Raw genomic sequence first — 14,118 nt, forward strand, 5'->3', positions numbered from 1 at the left:
AGCCTGATAGGGACATAGCAGAGGAGTGGCCTGCTATGATAGCTATCATATAGGTCAGTACTGTGCACTAGCTTTCATGACTGCTGATAGCTTGACTGCATGTCAAGAGATATTGTTAAGTGCAGTCCATGCTACCAGCACTCCAGTAGAGCAGGTTGCTGCTGCTATTAATGTGCTGGTTCCTCCTTTCTGCTCCTCACTTGCAGTCTGATTCACCCAATCCAATCCATTCTTCCCTAAACAGAACCTTCTATCCAATCTGATTCCTTCTAGAAGATCCTCTGGACCAAACTCTGAAGAATAATTAGGTACTTACCTCGATAATCCTCTTTCCTGTAGAACAGCATACAGTTCTTTACGGATGGGTTCTATACCCCAACTCACGAGCTGGATTGTAGAAAATGTAATAATTTTTCTCAGTTCTGCCTCCTTGTCTCCCTAGGCAGCTCCCTCTCTTTTCAGTCCATATCAAAGCAAGTGATAACTCTTAAAAGAGAGAAATTATGACAAGGAGGGGTTTGGGGAACTCCCCGGTAACATTAATTGCAATCTGCTCTGCACAAGAAAATAAAAATGCGTTAAATATTCAATAAGAACTGGCAATGTAAAGGTGGAACCAACCTCTCCACCTACCTGGGTGTAACTGGCATTAACCCTTGTATAGCTCTTCACAAATAGCGTACTTTAACTGGAGTGACTATTCTGCCACCCAAAAATTATCTTCTCATCTCTTTGGCTGCCACGAGTCAAGCAGCTGGAAGTTCAAATCCAGAGTGTACTCAAACGCAGGCATTTTTGTCACCTGACAGAGCAGGGCATAAGGAATCAGATGCCGTTCTACAGGAAAGAGGATTATCGAGGTACGTATTTAATCTTTCCTTCCTGTGCATACAATTCCTTACAGATGGGATGTATCAGAGCAGTCCCTTGCGTCTAGGGCAGGACAGATGAGCCTGCAACTAGCATCGAAGACCTGAAATCTGCATCCGTTTGTGCTGTCACATTCACTCTTTAAAATTCCGTAAAGGTATGGCGAACTTGTCCACCCTTGGCACACTAAACTGTGTACTTCTGGCTTAAAAGCAAACAAGGTTAATTCAAAAATGCCAATGTGCAGACACCCTAAAATGCAATTAAATGGTGCTCACCTGCTCAAAAGAAATTTTTTAAAGAAAGATGCACCAACCTATCTGCATTCATATGTGTTTGCCTTTTTTTCACCCATCTATTTAGAGCTGCTTTTAATTTCTATCTTCTGTTCATCTGTTCTGTACTGTTTTAATCTGTGAATGGCCTCATAGTGGTTAGAGCTGTTGCCTCAGCTCTATGAGGTTGCAAGTTGATCACAAGTAACCCTCCATTGCACCCAGGCACCACAATTAGATTGTATGCCTGCTGTGACAGATAGGGAAAAATACTTAACAGTACCCGATTATTATTCAATGTATTGTAAATTGCTTTGGGTGAATCTCTTCATGAAAAGGCAGTAATTCCAGTAAATAAATAATCATTCTCACAATAAGTAATTCCCTAAACTCTTGTGTGTATCTCTTTACTAGACTGTAAGCTCTATCATGCGGGGACTGTCTTATATGTGTTTAGTGTATGGCAGTGTATAGCAATGATAAGTAGTAGTAGTAAAATCTTTCATAATTTAACTAATGCCACACCTGACAGTAGCTATCATTTAACTCATCAATTGAGCTTCCTCGAAGATGATGTTATCTGAAGTGTCAAATCAAAGATATAGTCATCAAATGATTACACATAAAAATGATGCATTTAAAACCTTACTTAGACCCAAATTCTGTAACCGGCGCCTAATGTTAGGCACCTATTTCAGAGGCGCTCATCTAGATAAGCGCCTATTTAAATCGAGTAACAACCTCAATTAAGCTCTTTAATCAGCACTAATTGAAACATAGGCGTCTATCAAGAAAGAGCGATTCTGCAACAAGACGCCTCTAAAAATTTAGGCGGCCTTCAAAAAAAATAGGCACTATGCATGTTAGGCGTGGGCTTAGCACATTAGGCGCCTTGTTGCAGAATTGCTCTCAGTTAGGCGCCTAACTTTTAGTTGTGCTTAGAGCTGGCCTATTTCTTGGGCGCCTCCAAAATAGATTCCGCTCAGCATGATTCATTAAACAGCACCCAATTTTACTTGAATCACTCTGAACAGTGCCTAATTAGGCGCCTAACTTTTGGGCGCTTCTTATAGAATTTGCCCTTTAGTGCTCCAACTATACCTGATCATGTACACATTTAGGGCCAGATTCTGTAAATGGCGCCTAAATCGTCACTGTCTACAAAGATAGATGCCAGCCAACGCTTAGGCACTGTTAACAGACTCATGGCTAATGACGCCAAAGAAAAAACTTAGATGCCTGCAATGTAGGCCAGCGTTTTACTGGTCTACATTGCAGGTGTCTAAGTTCTTTAGTAAATCGTGCCTAATGGCGCCCGAGTCCCACTCCACCCCTAACCAGTTAGGCGTCCTGTTGTAGATGCGGTCCCGGCACCTACACTGTGCTCACCATACTCAAGAAAGTTTACAGAAAAAAAAAACATGTTTTTCAAGATCCTTGGACTACTTCTTCACACCTTAGGGCTTTCTGACCACAAGACCTTGCTACTATGAGACTGGTTGCTCAAGCTGTGAACGTCAATTCTTACACTGATGACTGCTTTGTGACTGCTAAGAGAGATCTGCTCTACTGAACACAAGGTCTTGGAGTTGAAGAGAATCCTCCGTCCCAACGCCTCCTTTCCGCCCCACCCTCCTGGTCCAATACAAGTCCAGCACATAAAGAAAGTGTCTTCTGCTACATCTACAGAGTCCTCTGGACATAGAGTAAAAGAAGATACTAGAATGCTTTATACATACATTTTGCTGTCCTAACATTTTCCAGGTAACTATGCAGATAGTGGTTTGATTATCACCTCTATTTGAATAACATTGAAGACCACCCATGCTTTGGCAACACACCATCCAGATAATTGCTGAGGTAGTCTGCAAGGATACTCAGTGACATAGGTGTCCTATATCAGAAGCTTAAGGAGGACCACACGGGGAGAAAAAAGAGAGAGAGGAGATGCTCAACACAGTGACTGGAAAATAGAGAGTCAGAAGAGAGATGTTTTACACAGAGACAAGGGAAAAAGGGAGACAGAGGGGAGATGCTGGGCATAGAGAAGGGAGGATAGGAAGACAGAGGGAAGCGGTTGAATACAGGGAGGAAGAAAATAGAGAGATAGAAGAAAAATCCAGGACATAGGGGAAGGGATAAAGAGACAAATACTAAATATAGGGAAAGTAGAATAGGGAGCTAGAGGGGATATGCTAGACATAATGGAAGAAGAATAAGGATACAGGAGAGATGTTAGATGGGAGATTCTGGACACAGAAAGATAGGGAGTTAGAAGGCTGGTGCTGAACATATGAGAAGAGGAAGTATGGAGAACCAGAGAAGAATGCAGGACAGGGAGGGAACGGAGAGAAAATGAGATATGCTGGATGGGGGAGAGAAAGAACAGAGATGCTGAGCATGGGGGGAAGAGAAGGGACAGTTAGAGAAAGACTAGTGAATAAGAAGCTTGGGAAGAAAAGAGATAGAGAATGGGAGGGCAGGGGTGAGGGAAAGAGACAGAAAGATATAAGCAAATGCAGTAAAAGGAGATTGATGCTTGAATGCTAGGAAGGAGTGGTTTGAGTGCATAATGATATAGAAAAATAAACAGAAGAAAGCCAAAAGGTAAAGATCAATATCAAAGTTGAAAAGAAAGAAAATGGCAAATGAATTTGAAGAAACCAGAGACTGGAAACAAATTCAGTTCCCACTGCAACTTCTTGTGACTCTGAGTAAGTCACTTATCCCTCTATGCCCCAGGTACAAAACTTAATTGTGAGCCCACTAGGTACAATGCAAACTCTATCTTTACATTTAACACCATGACTAGTATTAGGTATTTATATTAGAGGCCCAGGCTACATATTTAAACAGCTGTACTTTTGATAAGTACCATTGAAAAATTAATAATACATTATACAGCCAGGGAATATAAATTGTTTTCTTTTATCGGGGGCAACTGCCTGACTGATTTGCTTCATAACCAGACTTCTGAGGTTGTTCTGCCCATTTGAGTGTGGGGGGTGGGGACATCATCCCATCCCTCACCTCAGACAGCAGATGGCCTTAAGTTATTCGTAGCACCCAGAAATCTTGTGTTTGCTATTTGGAAGGCTGTATACACAGTGCTGCTCCTTAATCAATTTGAGATTTTTCATAGGATGCAGTTTAAAGCTGCAAACAAGTTTAGTAGCATAGCTGGACTAGATACAGCACATGTAAAAAAAAAGTTTAAAATAATGTCTTGACCTTTTGTTAACAGTATGGCTTGGGATTCTTTGTATAAAGCTGACTTATTGCGACCCCGGCTGAGCAGTAGCAGAAGCCAGAATAGTTACGAATCACCACCTCTGTCTGAACTTCAACGCATGCTCTGGACAAACAGAACCTCCACTGGACATGTAAATGAAGTCTGGCCACACCTCTACCTAGGCGATGCGTAAGATATCTGTACACATTATTCTGGGGAAACAGATTGGTTTGGTTCATCCTTTCTTATGACCACTAACAGTGTGCAGGTTGTCAGCAACAGGAAGCTAAACAGGAAATCAGAAACAAAGAAAATGCATGACGTATGTTGTCAATAGTCCTCCACTAAGCATGGATAAGGGGATTCAGATTTCAGCTTTCTGCACTTCAAGACACATTGCAGTAGTCGTACAATAAGGCAACTCCTGACAGCCTCTCTCTAGGCATTCAGGATATCAGGATTCACAAGGATAATATTTCTCTAGGCCAGTGGTTCCCAAACCTGTCCTGGAGGACCCCCAGCCAGTCAGGATTTCAAGATATCCCTAATGAATATGCATGAGAGAGATTTGTATATAATGGAAGTGACAGGTATGCAAATCTCTCTCATGCATATTCATTAGGGATATCTTGAAAACCTGACTGGCTGGGGGTCCCCCAGGACAGGTTTGGGAACCACTGCTCTAGGCAAATACTAGTCTACCCTTGACCAAGTTCCTATTTTGTTTTTCCTGCTCCTGTTTTTAGACCCATAGGAATTTACTATCACATCCATATTCCCGTGCTCTTCGGTTTACTGGTTTGGTTTTCTAGTCATCTCTTTTGAAGATGTAATTCCACATACTATTCCAGACATGCCAAGCCTCCCACTTTCATGTGTCTTCTTCCAGCCCTCCCGCTGGGTTGCCTTCCTGTGCTGCAGCAGCAGGAAAGGCCTTCCTAAAAGGTCATTTCCTGCTGTCACTAATTCCGCAGCAGCATAAAGTGACCTTTTAGGAAGGTCTTTCCTGTTACTGCAGCATAGAGAAACAACTCCTATTGCCTCTGGCCACTTATCGGCTGTGCCAGAGGCAAAGCAATGGGCAGGAAGGAGAAGAGTGATGGGCTGAGCAATGGCTGGGGGCCGACTCTGAATCTCCCCGCTGAGTGGAACAGCCCCTTTGGCAGCTCTGCTATTTATTCTGGGCCCTCTTTATGAAAGTAACTATTTGTGCTGTTCTTCACATTAGCATTACTGGAAACAGATTGAGTTCCCACTGCAACTCCTTGTGACCCTGGGCACTTAACCCTCTATGCCCCAGGTACTAAACTTAATTGTGAGCCCACCAGGGACAATGCAGAATCTATCTTTACATTTAACCCCATACTAGTAGTAGATATTATTTATATTAGAGTCCTAGGCTATATTAGAGTCAAGGCAGTTGAAAAGTGTTCTGTAGCTTTCTCAAAAATGTCCAAGTGCCGATAATAAAAACGGGTTTTGGACGTATTTCTAAACGACCTAGGCCTTCATAGTGCCGCTGAACGACCAAAGCTAAACGGGGCATTTCGGGAGGTGTGTCGAGGGCGGGAGTTGGGCGGGACGTGGGCCAGCTTAGACTTAGTCGTACAGCATGTATAACCAAAAGTTTTACAACAGAGCCTAGACGGAACTTGGACGTTGTAACTTAGACCATGTAAAACATGGTTTAAGTCACAAAAATCCACCTAAAGTCACCAGATAAGCACTGCAAACACATAAAACAGACTCCCCACACACTACCCCAGTGATCACCAACCCCCTCTACCCCCATAAAAATTTTAATCATAACTTTAAAATTCAGCCTCCAGACCATCAACACCTGGCTGCCTGGCATAGGAAAGCCTAGTCATCCAGCTCAGAGGCAGCTTAAGTCATCTCGGGGGTGGGTTAAGGACTCATGGAGAGGAGGACCCATGCCCATAAGCCCCTGTAATCACTGCATTGATACTTAAACATGTGCACTCCCCTATACACCCCCAAAACCCTTTTTTACTGGCATTTAAGTGGCTCCTGCAGCCATAAGGGCTATTGGGGTGGTAGATAAATGGGTCTAGGGGATTCTGGAGGTGGTTTAGGGGGCTGTAACCTATAAGAGAACTGTAGGGAGGAGAAGCCATGGCACCCTTTTTGTGAAGTTCACAGAGGTGCCTTGTAAGGTACCCCACTATTTAGGAGGCATGTCTGGGTGTGCAGTCCATCACTTTGCAGATCCCTCCCATGTCCAACAGGGTTTATTCTAGGCGTTTTGGACTTGGACGGAAAGTTGGATGAAAATGTGGTATAAAGATAGACGATTTAGTGGCTTGGACGATCAGATCGGCAGTCCGCTCACGCCGTGGCCCTCTAGTCAAAGATCAGTGCCCTAACTGAGACTAGCCCTACCTGCGTACGTTCCGGTTCAGCAGGAACTTGTCTAACTTTGTCTTGAATCCCTGGAGGGTGTTTTACCCTATGACAGACTCCGGAAGAGTGTTCCAGTTTTCCACCACTCTCTGGGTGAAGAAGAACTTCCTTATGTTTGTATGGAATCTATCCCCTTTCAATTTTAGAGAGTGTCCTCTCATCTTCCCTACCTTGGAGAGGGTGAACAACCTGTCCTTATCTACTAAGTCTATTCCCTTCAGTACCTTGAATGTTTCAATCATGTCCCCTCTTAATCTCCTCTGCTCGAGGACAAAGAATGCCAGATTTTCTGAAGAGTGGCAAGATTTGTTAAGTACAAAGTGATCTAGTAAATAACCAGGCAGCAAACTATGAAATGTCTTCTAACAAAAAAATATATTGCTTTTAAAGGTATATTGTGTGCATGTTCCCTTATGCTATACTGTCTAATGACCTTAACATTTTTAATTGTTTGAGGGGGGGGGGAATACATTTCTGGAGAAAATTTTTAGAAAAAACAAAAAACCCTTAAAAACTGGAGGTATATGTCTTTGATAATATAGAAAAATCTTTATAACTGTTTATCTGCAATACCTGTTGTTCTTTTGAGATTGTGCACTTCAATAAAAGGACCTTAAAAAAAAATAGAGCGTGCTATGCTTTTTTCAGATATACAGCTCGAGACAAAGGGCAACTCTCTCAACTTGGTATCACCCACATCCTCAATGCTGCAGATGGAAGATTTCATGTGAATACGGGACCCCGTTTCTACAAGGATATGGAGATTGATTACTATGGAATAGAAGCAGATGATGATCCAGTTTTTAATCTTAGTATTTATTTCTATCCTGCTGCAAGATATATAAGAGCTGCTCTCAGTTCTCCAACAGGTAACAAGCAAAGAATGTTATATGAGTTCTCATATTTGCACAGCAATACTGGGAACTACACACTATGCTCTGTGAGTGGGATTCCTCCAACTAAATTTCTGCTAATGGGGGAGGTACTTCAATATTGTGTTTTCAATTGCCCGTGGGAACTCATGGCAGCCATTTTTTCAGCAAGACTGCATGGGCAGGAGCATAAGAGAATTGCTCCTGCCCAGACTCACTCCACTGGACCACCAGTGACTAAGATAAGCCTGGGGAGATGCCTACGCTGCTTCTCCAAGGCAGGGAGGACCCAACACCTCACTTCAGGGAATGGAGGGATTGCTCCCGTCTCTGCTCAGCTCACCACCAGGATTTAAGGTGGACCTGCAGAGAGGCCAGTGCTGGATTTGGGAGGGGAAGAGAGTGGGTGGATGTACAGCTGGGTGGCACTTGAATATAAACCCTCAGTTTATATTCAAATTAACATTTTTCCCCCCAAAAAGGGAGGAGAAATGTTATCGGTTTATATTCAAATATATACAGGTTATGAGTTATATCCCACCAAATCCTCATTAATTAATGTTCTAGGTGGGTTACAGTCAGCATATTGTTACACAGAGTTTTGAATAGAGCTAAATATGTTACAAAGCATTATACATGCTACATAAAGTACCAAATTGTCATCCAATTATACATACAGTCTGAGGTAATATAAATAATAGCTGACCATTAACATTGGAGGCTTCTGAGTTAAATGTGGGGTGCCAGAGGCATCTGTTTCGACTCCTGTTTTGTTTAATCATTTTTGAGTTCATTGGATAACCCAGGTTCAATCAAGGGGTGCCACTGGTTCCTTTTTTAACAAAGCGCTGTACTCATTACTTGCAGGTTCTTTCTCTGTCCCTAGTAGGCTCACAATCTAAGTTTTTGCACCTAGGGCAATAGAGGGTTAAGTGACTTGCCCAGGGTCACAAGGAGCCAAAGTAGGAACTCAATCCAGTTTCCTAGGATCACAGCAGTAGCGTACCTAGCATATGTGACACCCAGGGCCCATCATTTTTTTGACACCCCCCTCCCTCCATCTGTTTGAAAAACATGATTTTTAGTAACAATCCACACATCACACAAGAGTGTACCTAGGAAAAGGCAGCATCTTACATACTGCAGTGAGCAATACATCAATACACCCATTGTAAAACTAAACAAGCCAGACTAGTACAGATCAGTCCTACACAGTCAATCCTAACAGAAAACCATGTCTTTTCAAACACACAGAACACAGAAAACACCTTCGCCTAGTATGGAATATGTAATCACAAACTAACCCCTCCTCCTTTTACAAAACTGTAGTGTGGTTTTTAGCCAAGGTGGTAACAGCTCAGATGCTCATAGAATTCTGAGCAATTACCACCATGGCTGGGGCTAAAAAATGCTCTACAGTTTTGTAAAAGGGGGGATAAAATAGAAAAACGTAGACAAAGGTTATACTGAACCACAAGAAGCTGGACTCTGCATACAATGCAACACCACAGAAACAGCAATGCATCTCCCCTATAGCAAAAAAATAAATAAATAGAATTTCTTTCTACCTTGTCTTCTCTGGTTTCTGCTTTCCTCATCTTCTTGTCACTCTCTTCCTTTCATCCACTGTCTACCCTCTCTCTGCCTCTTCTATATGGCATCTTCTCTCCTTCTATTCCCCTTCCATCTCTCCCTTCACCTCCATTGGTCTAGCTTCCATCTTCATCCCTTCCCTCTTCCAATGGTCTGGCATCTCTCTCCTTTCCTCTTCTTCCCTTCCCTCTCCTACACCTCCATGGTCTGGCATTTCACTCTCTCCTCTCCCTTCCCCCTACTTCCATCAGCATCTGCCCCCTTTCTTTCCTTCAAACCCAATTCCATCCAGTATCCTTCCCTCTTATGTCTCTCTCTCTCCTTTCCCTGCACACCAATTCCATCAACACCTGCCCCCTTTCTCTCCCTCCACCACACTTCCATACCACCCTGGCCCCCTTTCTCACCCTTCACCACCCTTCCATACCACTCTGACCCCTTTCTCACCCTTCCATACCACTCTGACGCCCTTTCTCTCCCTCCACCATCCTGAACCCCTTTCTCACCCTTCACCACACTTCCATACCACTCTGACCCCCTTTTTCTCCTTCCACCACCCTGCTATGCTCCTTTCTCCCTCCATCCAAATCAGCAAGGTCCTGCAATGACTGCTTCTGCTGCCTCTTCTCCAGAAGAGGTAAGTGACGTCGGAGGGGTGGGCCAGCAGATGCAGGGAGATGCGGCAAGGTCCCGCGATGACTGCGGCTGCTGGTCCACCCCCTCAAACGTCACTTACCTCTTCCGGAGCAGAGGCAGTAGACGCAGTCATCGCGGGACCTTCCTGCACTTCAGTGCAGCTGCCGACTCTGCTCCGGAATAAGAACGGCAGCCGCGCTTAGGTGCAGGTGCCATTTAGAGCAGCGCGGGAGGTTCTGGACCCAGTCGGCTGTGCACCCCCCTAGGGCTGGTACACAGGGCGGTCCGCACCCCCCGTTCCGCTCATGGTATGCCACTGGATCAATGTCCACTGCACTAACCATTAGGCTTTCACCTGGGCATCCTACCAGAAGGCAAGATCATCCTAATAGAGAAAATAATGTAGATTTACCTTGTACCTTTTCAGTAATGGTTCAAGGCATGCCACACTGAAGTTCAATAGGTTTGTACCTGAGGCAATGGGAGGTTAAGTGTCTTGTCCAAGAACACAAGGAATGTCAGTGGGGTTTGAACCCTGACTTCCTTGGTTCTTAGCTCACTGCTCTATTAGACTACACCTAATAAGGTAAAATACAAATGAGAAAGAATGTGCTTTACTCACAACAGAACCAAGGAACTGAAAATGTGGAGGGGTATAATCAAAAGAAACATCTAAGTCCGTTTTGGGCCTAAGGTGCTAGTCGCCCAAAGTTGGCAGTGTCTAAAGTCCATTCTTGAAAAATATGTCCAAAATATTTTGTTTTTTGAGCGTCGCCTAACTGTACGTCCAGCTGTTTGATTGCCCAGATGGCTATGTCATCTATCTTTATACCCCATTCTTGTCCAAAAATTCATTTAAGTCAAAAATGCCTAGAAAAGGACCTTTTGGACATGGGATGGGCCAGTAAAGTAATGGACTGGACTCCTAGACATGGCAACAGAGTAGTGGGGCACCTTACAGGGCACTGCTGCAAACTTCACAAAAAGGGTGCCACATAAACATCTCACCATCACTCCCTTATAGGTCATGGTGAGCCCCCCCAAAACCTACTAAACCCACCTGTCTACCATCCCAATAGTCCTCACAGCTGCAGGTTTCACCTATATGGCAGTATAGTAGGGTTTGTGGGGGGGGTGCACATGTTCCACCATAAATGCAGTGGTTAGAGTGGCTTATGGGCCTGCATCCTCCTCTCTATGGTTCACTAGCCCACCTTCCACACTACTTAAGCCACCTCTGTGCTGCTCTATTAGGCTTTGCTACGCCAGGTGCTGATGTTCTGGAGGCAGGAATGTACGTTTTTATTCCGATTTTTATGGTGTTGTGATGGGTGTCAGTGATCACTAGGGCAGTGAGTGGGAGTCTGTACTTTGTGTCTGCAGTGCTTATCTGGTCACTTTGGATACCTTTTTGGCACTTAGACTTAGTTTTACATGGCCTAAGTCACAACGTACAAGTTCCGTCCAGGCAGCCTCGTTAAACTTTCAGTTATACTTGCAGTACGACTAAGTTTAGTTCAGCCCACGTCCCGCCCAAATCCTGCCCTCACTACACCTCCTAAAACACCCCTTTTAGCTCTGGTCGTACAGCAGCACCGAAAAGGCCTAAGTTGTTTTTAGATAAGTCTAAAACCTGGTTTGATTATCGGCACTTGGACGACTTGTCTTACGGATCATCCAAGTGCCGATTTAGGCCGGTTTTTAGACGGATTTCTGTTTCGAATATGAGCCCCATAGTGTTCAGCAAAATGGATGACTCTACATCAGGGGTGTCCAACCTGTGGCCCGAGGGCCGCATGCGGCCCAGTAAAGAATTTTGTGCGGCCCTGGTCGAGGGTGATGCAGTGTTTTTCTCTGCTGCCCCCGAGTGTTTACCGTCTTGCTGGCTCCCTCCTCTGTCTTGCTGCAGCGTTTGCGCATTTGTGTGGCCCCAGAAACATTTTTTTCAGCCAATGCGGCCCAGGGAAGCCAAAAGGTTGGACACCCCTGCTCTACATCTATGCCCAGAAGAGCTATCACCTCCTTTCCAGAGCATATCCAGCGAAGGTTTGCATGTTTCCACTGGTATAAAAGCTGGAATAGAGAAGTCAGGCCTTTACATACGGAGCTGAATGGTCTGTCAAGGCTGAAAAAAATATAACACAAGAAGAAACAAAGGAAAGTGCATAGTAGAAGCAGTTACATACAGTATATAATCATAAAGAGAAAAGCTAGAATACATAAAAGAGAAAAGAAAGTGAAATTGCTAACATGTAATTAAGGTCTTTAATAACAGCAGCTCAATGGATTCATGTGATTCTGTCTTGTGTTGAATCGTAGCACACAAAAGGCACTTGCCCCCGTGAGTTCTTTAATGACAGCAGATCAACCAGTCAGGTAACAGGCATATGTCTGCCATGTATACAGTCTAAGCACAAGAAAGAATGAAGTCAACCAATTAGTATTATCTATTCAAACTTTGTATTATTAGAAAAAGACAATGTAAAAAGGACAGAGCAAGACTGTAGATATAATAGGAAAGAAACTCACTCAGCCCACACACTCTTCATATGCATGCAAAATCAAACTATGCCCATAACGCAGAATCAAAACTATGGGGCTCGTTTTCAAAAGAGAAAAACATCCAAAATGTGCCATAAAGTGCTAGATGGGCAGATTTTTCACCAAACCGTCCAAATGTCATGTAATGTAATGTAATTTATTTCTTATATACCGCTCCATCCGTTAGGTTCTAAGCGGTTTACAGAAAATATACATTAAGATTAGAAATAAGAAAGGTACTTGAAAAATTCCCTTACTGTCCCGAAGGCTCACAATCTAACTAAAGTACCTGGAGGGTAATAGAGAAGTGAAAAGTAGAGTTAGAGGAAAAATAAAAATAAAATAAACATTTTAACAAGACAGCATTGATCTAAATACTTTGGAAGGTAGAAGAGAGGAGAGAAAGGAATAGAAGCAGAAGGGGGAGCCGTTGAACAGTAGAATTCTGGAGAAATTTAAATGATAGAAATAGAACAAAACAAAGACAAAAGGCAAAACAATAGATAAGATTAAAGATAAATCACTATTTTTGAAACCTTTTTTTTCTAGATAGATTTCTATGCTGTTTGTCTAAATCACAAGGGAGAGTGTTAGAGGTGTGGTGTGGGTGGGACTGAGGCGGGCTTATAACTTGGACAATTCTATGCCATAATCATACATTTTAGAAAACGTCAAGGGCACAGTTTGGACATTTGGAGCTAGACCTGTTTTAAAAACAAATAAGTGCCAAAAAGGTACCCAAACTTAGAGAATGACACGGGGACAAATTTGTCCCCGTCCCGTCCCCGCAGGAAATCAATTTCCCTGTCCCGTCCCCACGAGTTTTTTCGCTGTCCCTGTCCCATTCCTATAAGCTCTGCCTTAACCGCACAAGCCTCGAACACTTATGATTTTAAAGTGTTTGAGGCTTGTGCAGATTAAGACAAAGCTTGCAGGAATGGAGCAGGGTACAGGAAAAGAACTTGCCGAGACAGAAAAATAAGGTCCCGTGTCATTCTCTACCCAAACTGACCAGATGACAACTAGAGAGATGGAAGCATCACCCTCACACATCCCCAGGGGTCACAGACCCTATCCCACTCCCCAAAGATGTGAATGAAACAGCGCTATGAGAGCAGCAAGCAGGTCTCTGGAATAGCCTGGTGAGCAGTGCAGTGCAGGATTCCAGAGAAGAGGACCCAAGCCCTTATCCCACTCTAACTACTACACTTGTGGTGGAGAGCATGAGTCCACCAAAACCCACCCACTGTACCATCATATAGGTGACACTTGCAGGCATAAGGGCTATTGGAGTGGTATACAGTTGGGATTCAGTAGGATTTGAGTAGGTTTTGGAGGGCTCACCATAAGGTGGTTATGGTGAGATGTATACCTGGGACCTTTGATGTGAAGTTCATTGCAATGCCCCCTAAGGTGCCCCACTGCTCTGCTGGGATGTCTGTGTGGCCAGTCTACTAGAAATGCTGGTCCCTTCTACTTCCCAATGGCTTGTTTTGTTACAATTTTCATTCGGCCAATTTTTTTTATTTTTTATTTTTTTTAATGGTCAAAAAAAAGATAGACGCACTAAGGGTGAACACGTTTAGAAAGGTCATTTTGGAGCAAAAAAAGATTTCTTGCGATTTTGAAAATGACCATTTTCTCAGCTCAGTTTTTGGACATACTTCACTCCCCA

The 14,118-nt window shown here is 43.5% G+C and overlaps 1 protein-coding gene across 1 annotated transcript in view; it reads left to right on the forward strand.

Moving 5' to 3' along the window:
* LOC117359744 overlaps positions 1–14,118 on the forward strand; it is a 123,660-nt gene that overhangs the window by 25,291 nt on the left and 84,251 nt on the right. The window contains exons 2-3 of the mRNA XM_033942963.1: positions 4,390–4,566; positions 7,450–7,670. Coding sequence (XP_033798854.1) covers positions 4,391–4,566; positions 7,450–7,670 — 397 coding nt within the window. The 5' untranslated portion in view covers position 4,390. The remainder of the gene's footprint in view (positions 1–4,389; positions 4,567–7,449; positions 7,671–14,118) is intronic.

Source organism: Geotrypetes seraphini, chromosome 4 (assembly GCF_902459505.1).
Source record: "Geotrypetes seraphini chromosome 4, aGeoSer1.1, whole genome shotgun sequence".
NCBI classification, from domain to species: Eukaryota; Metazoa; Chordata; class Amphibia; order Gymnophiona; family Dermophiidae; genus Geotrypetes; species Geotrypetes seraphini.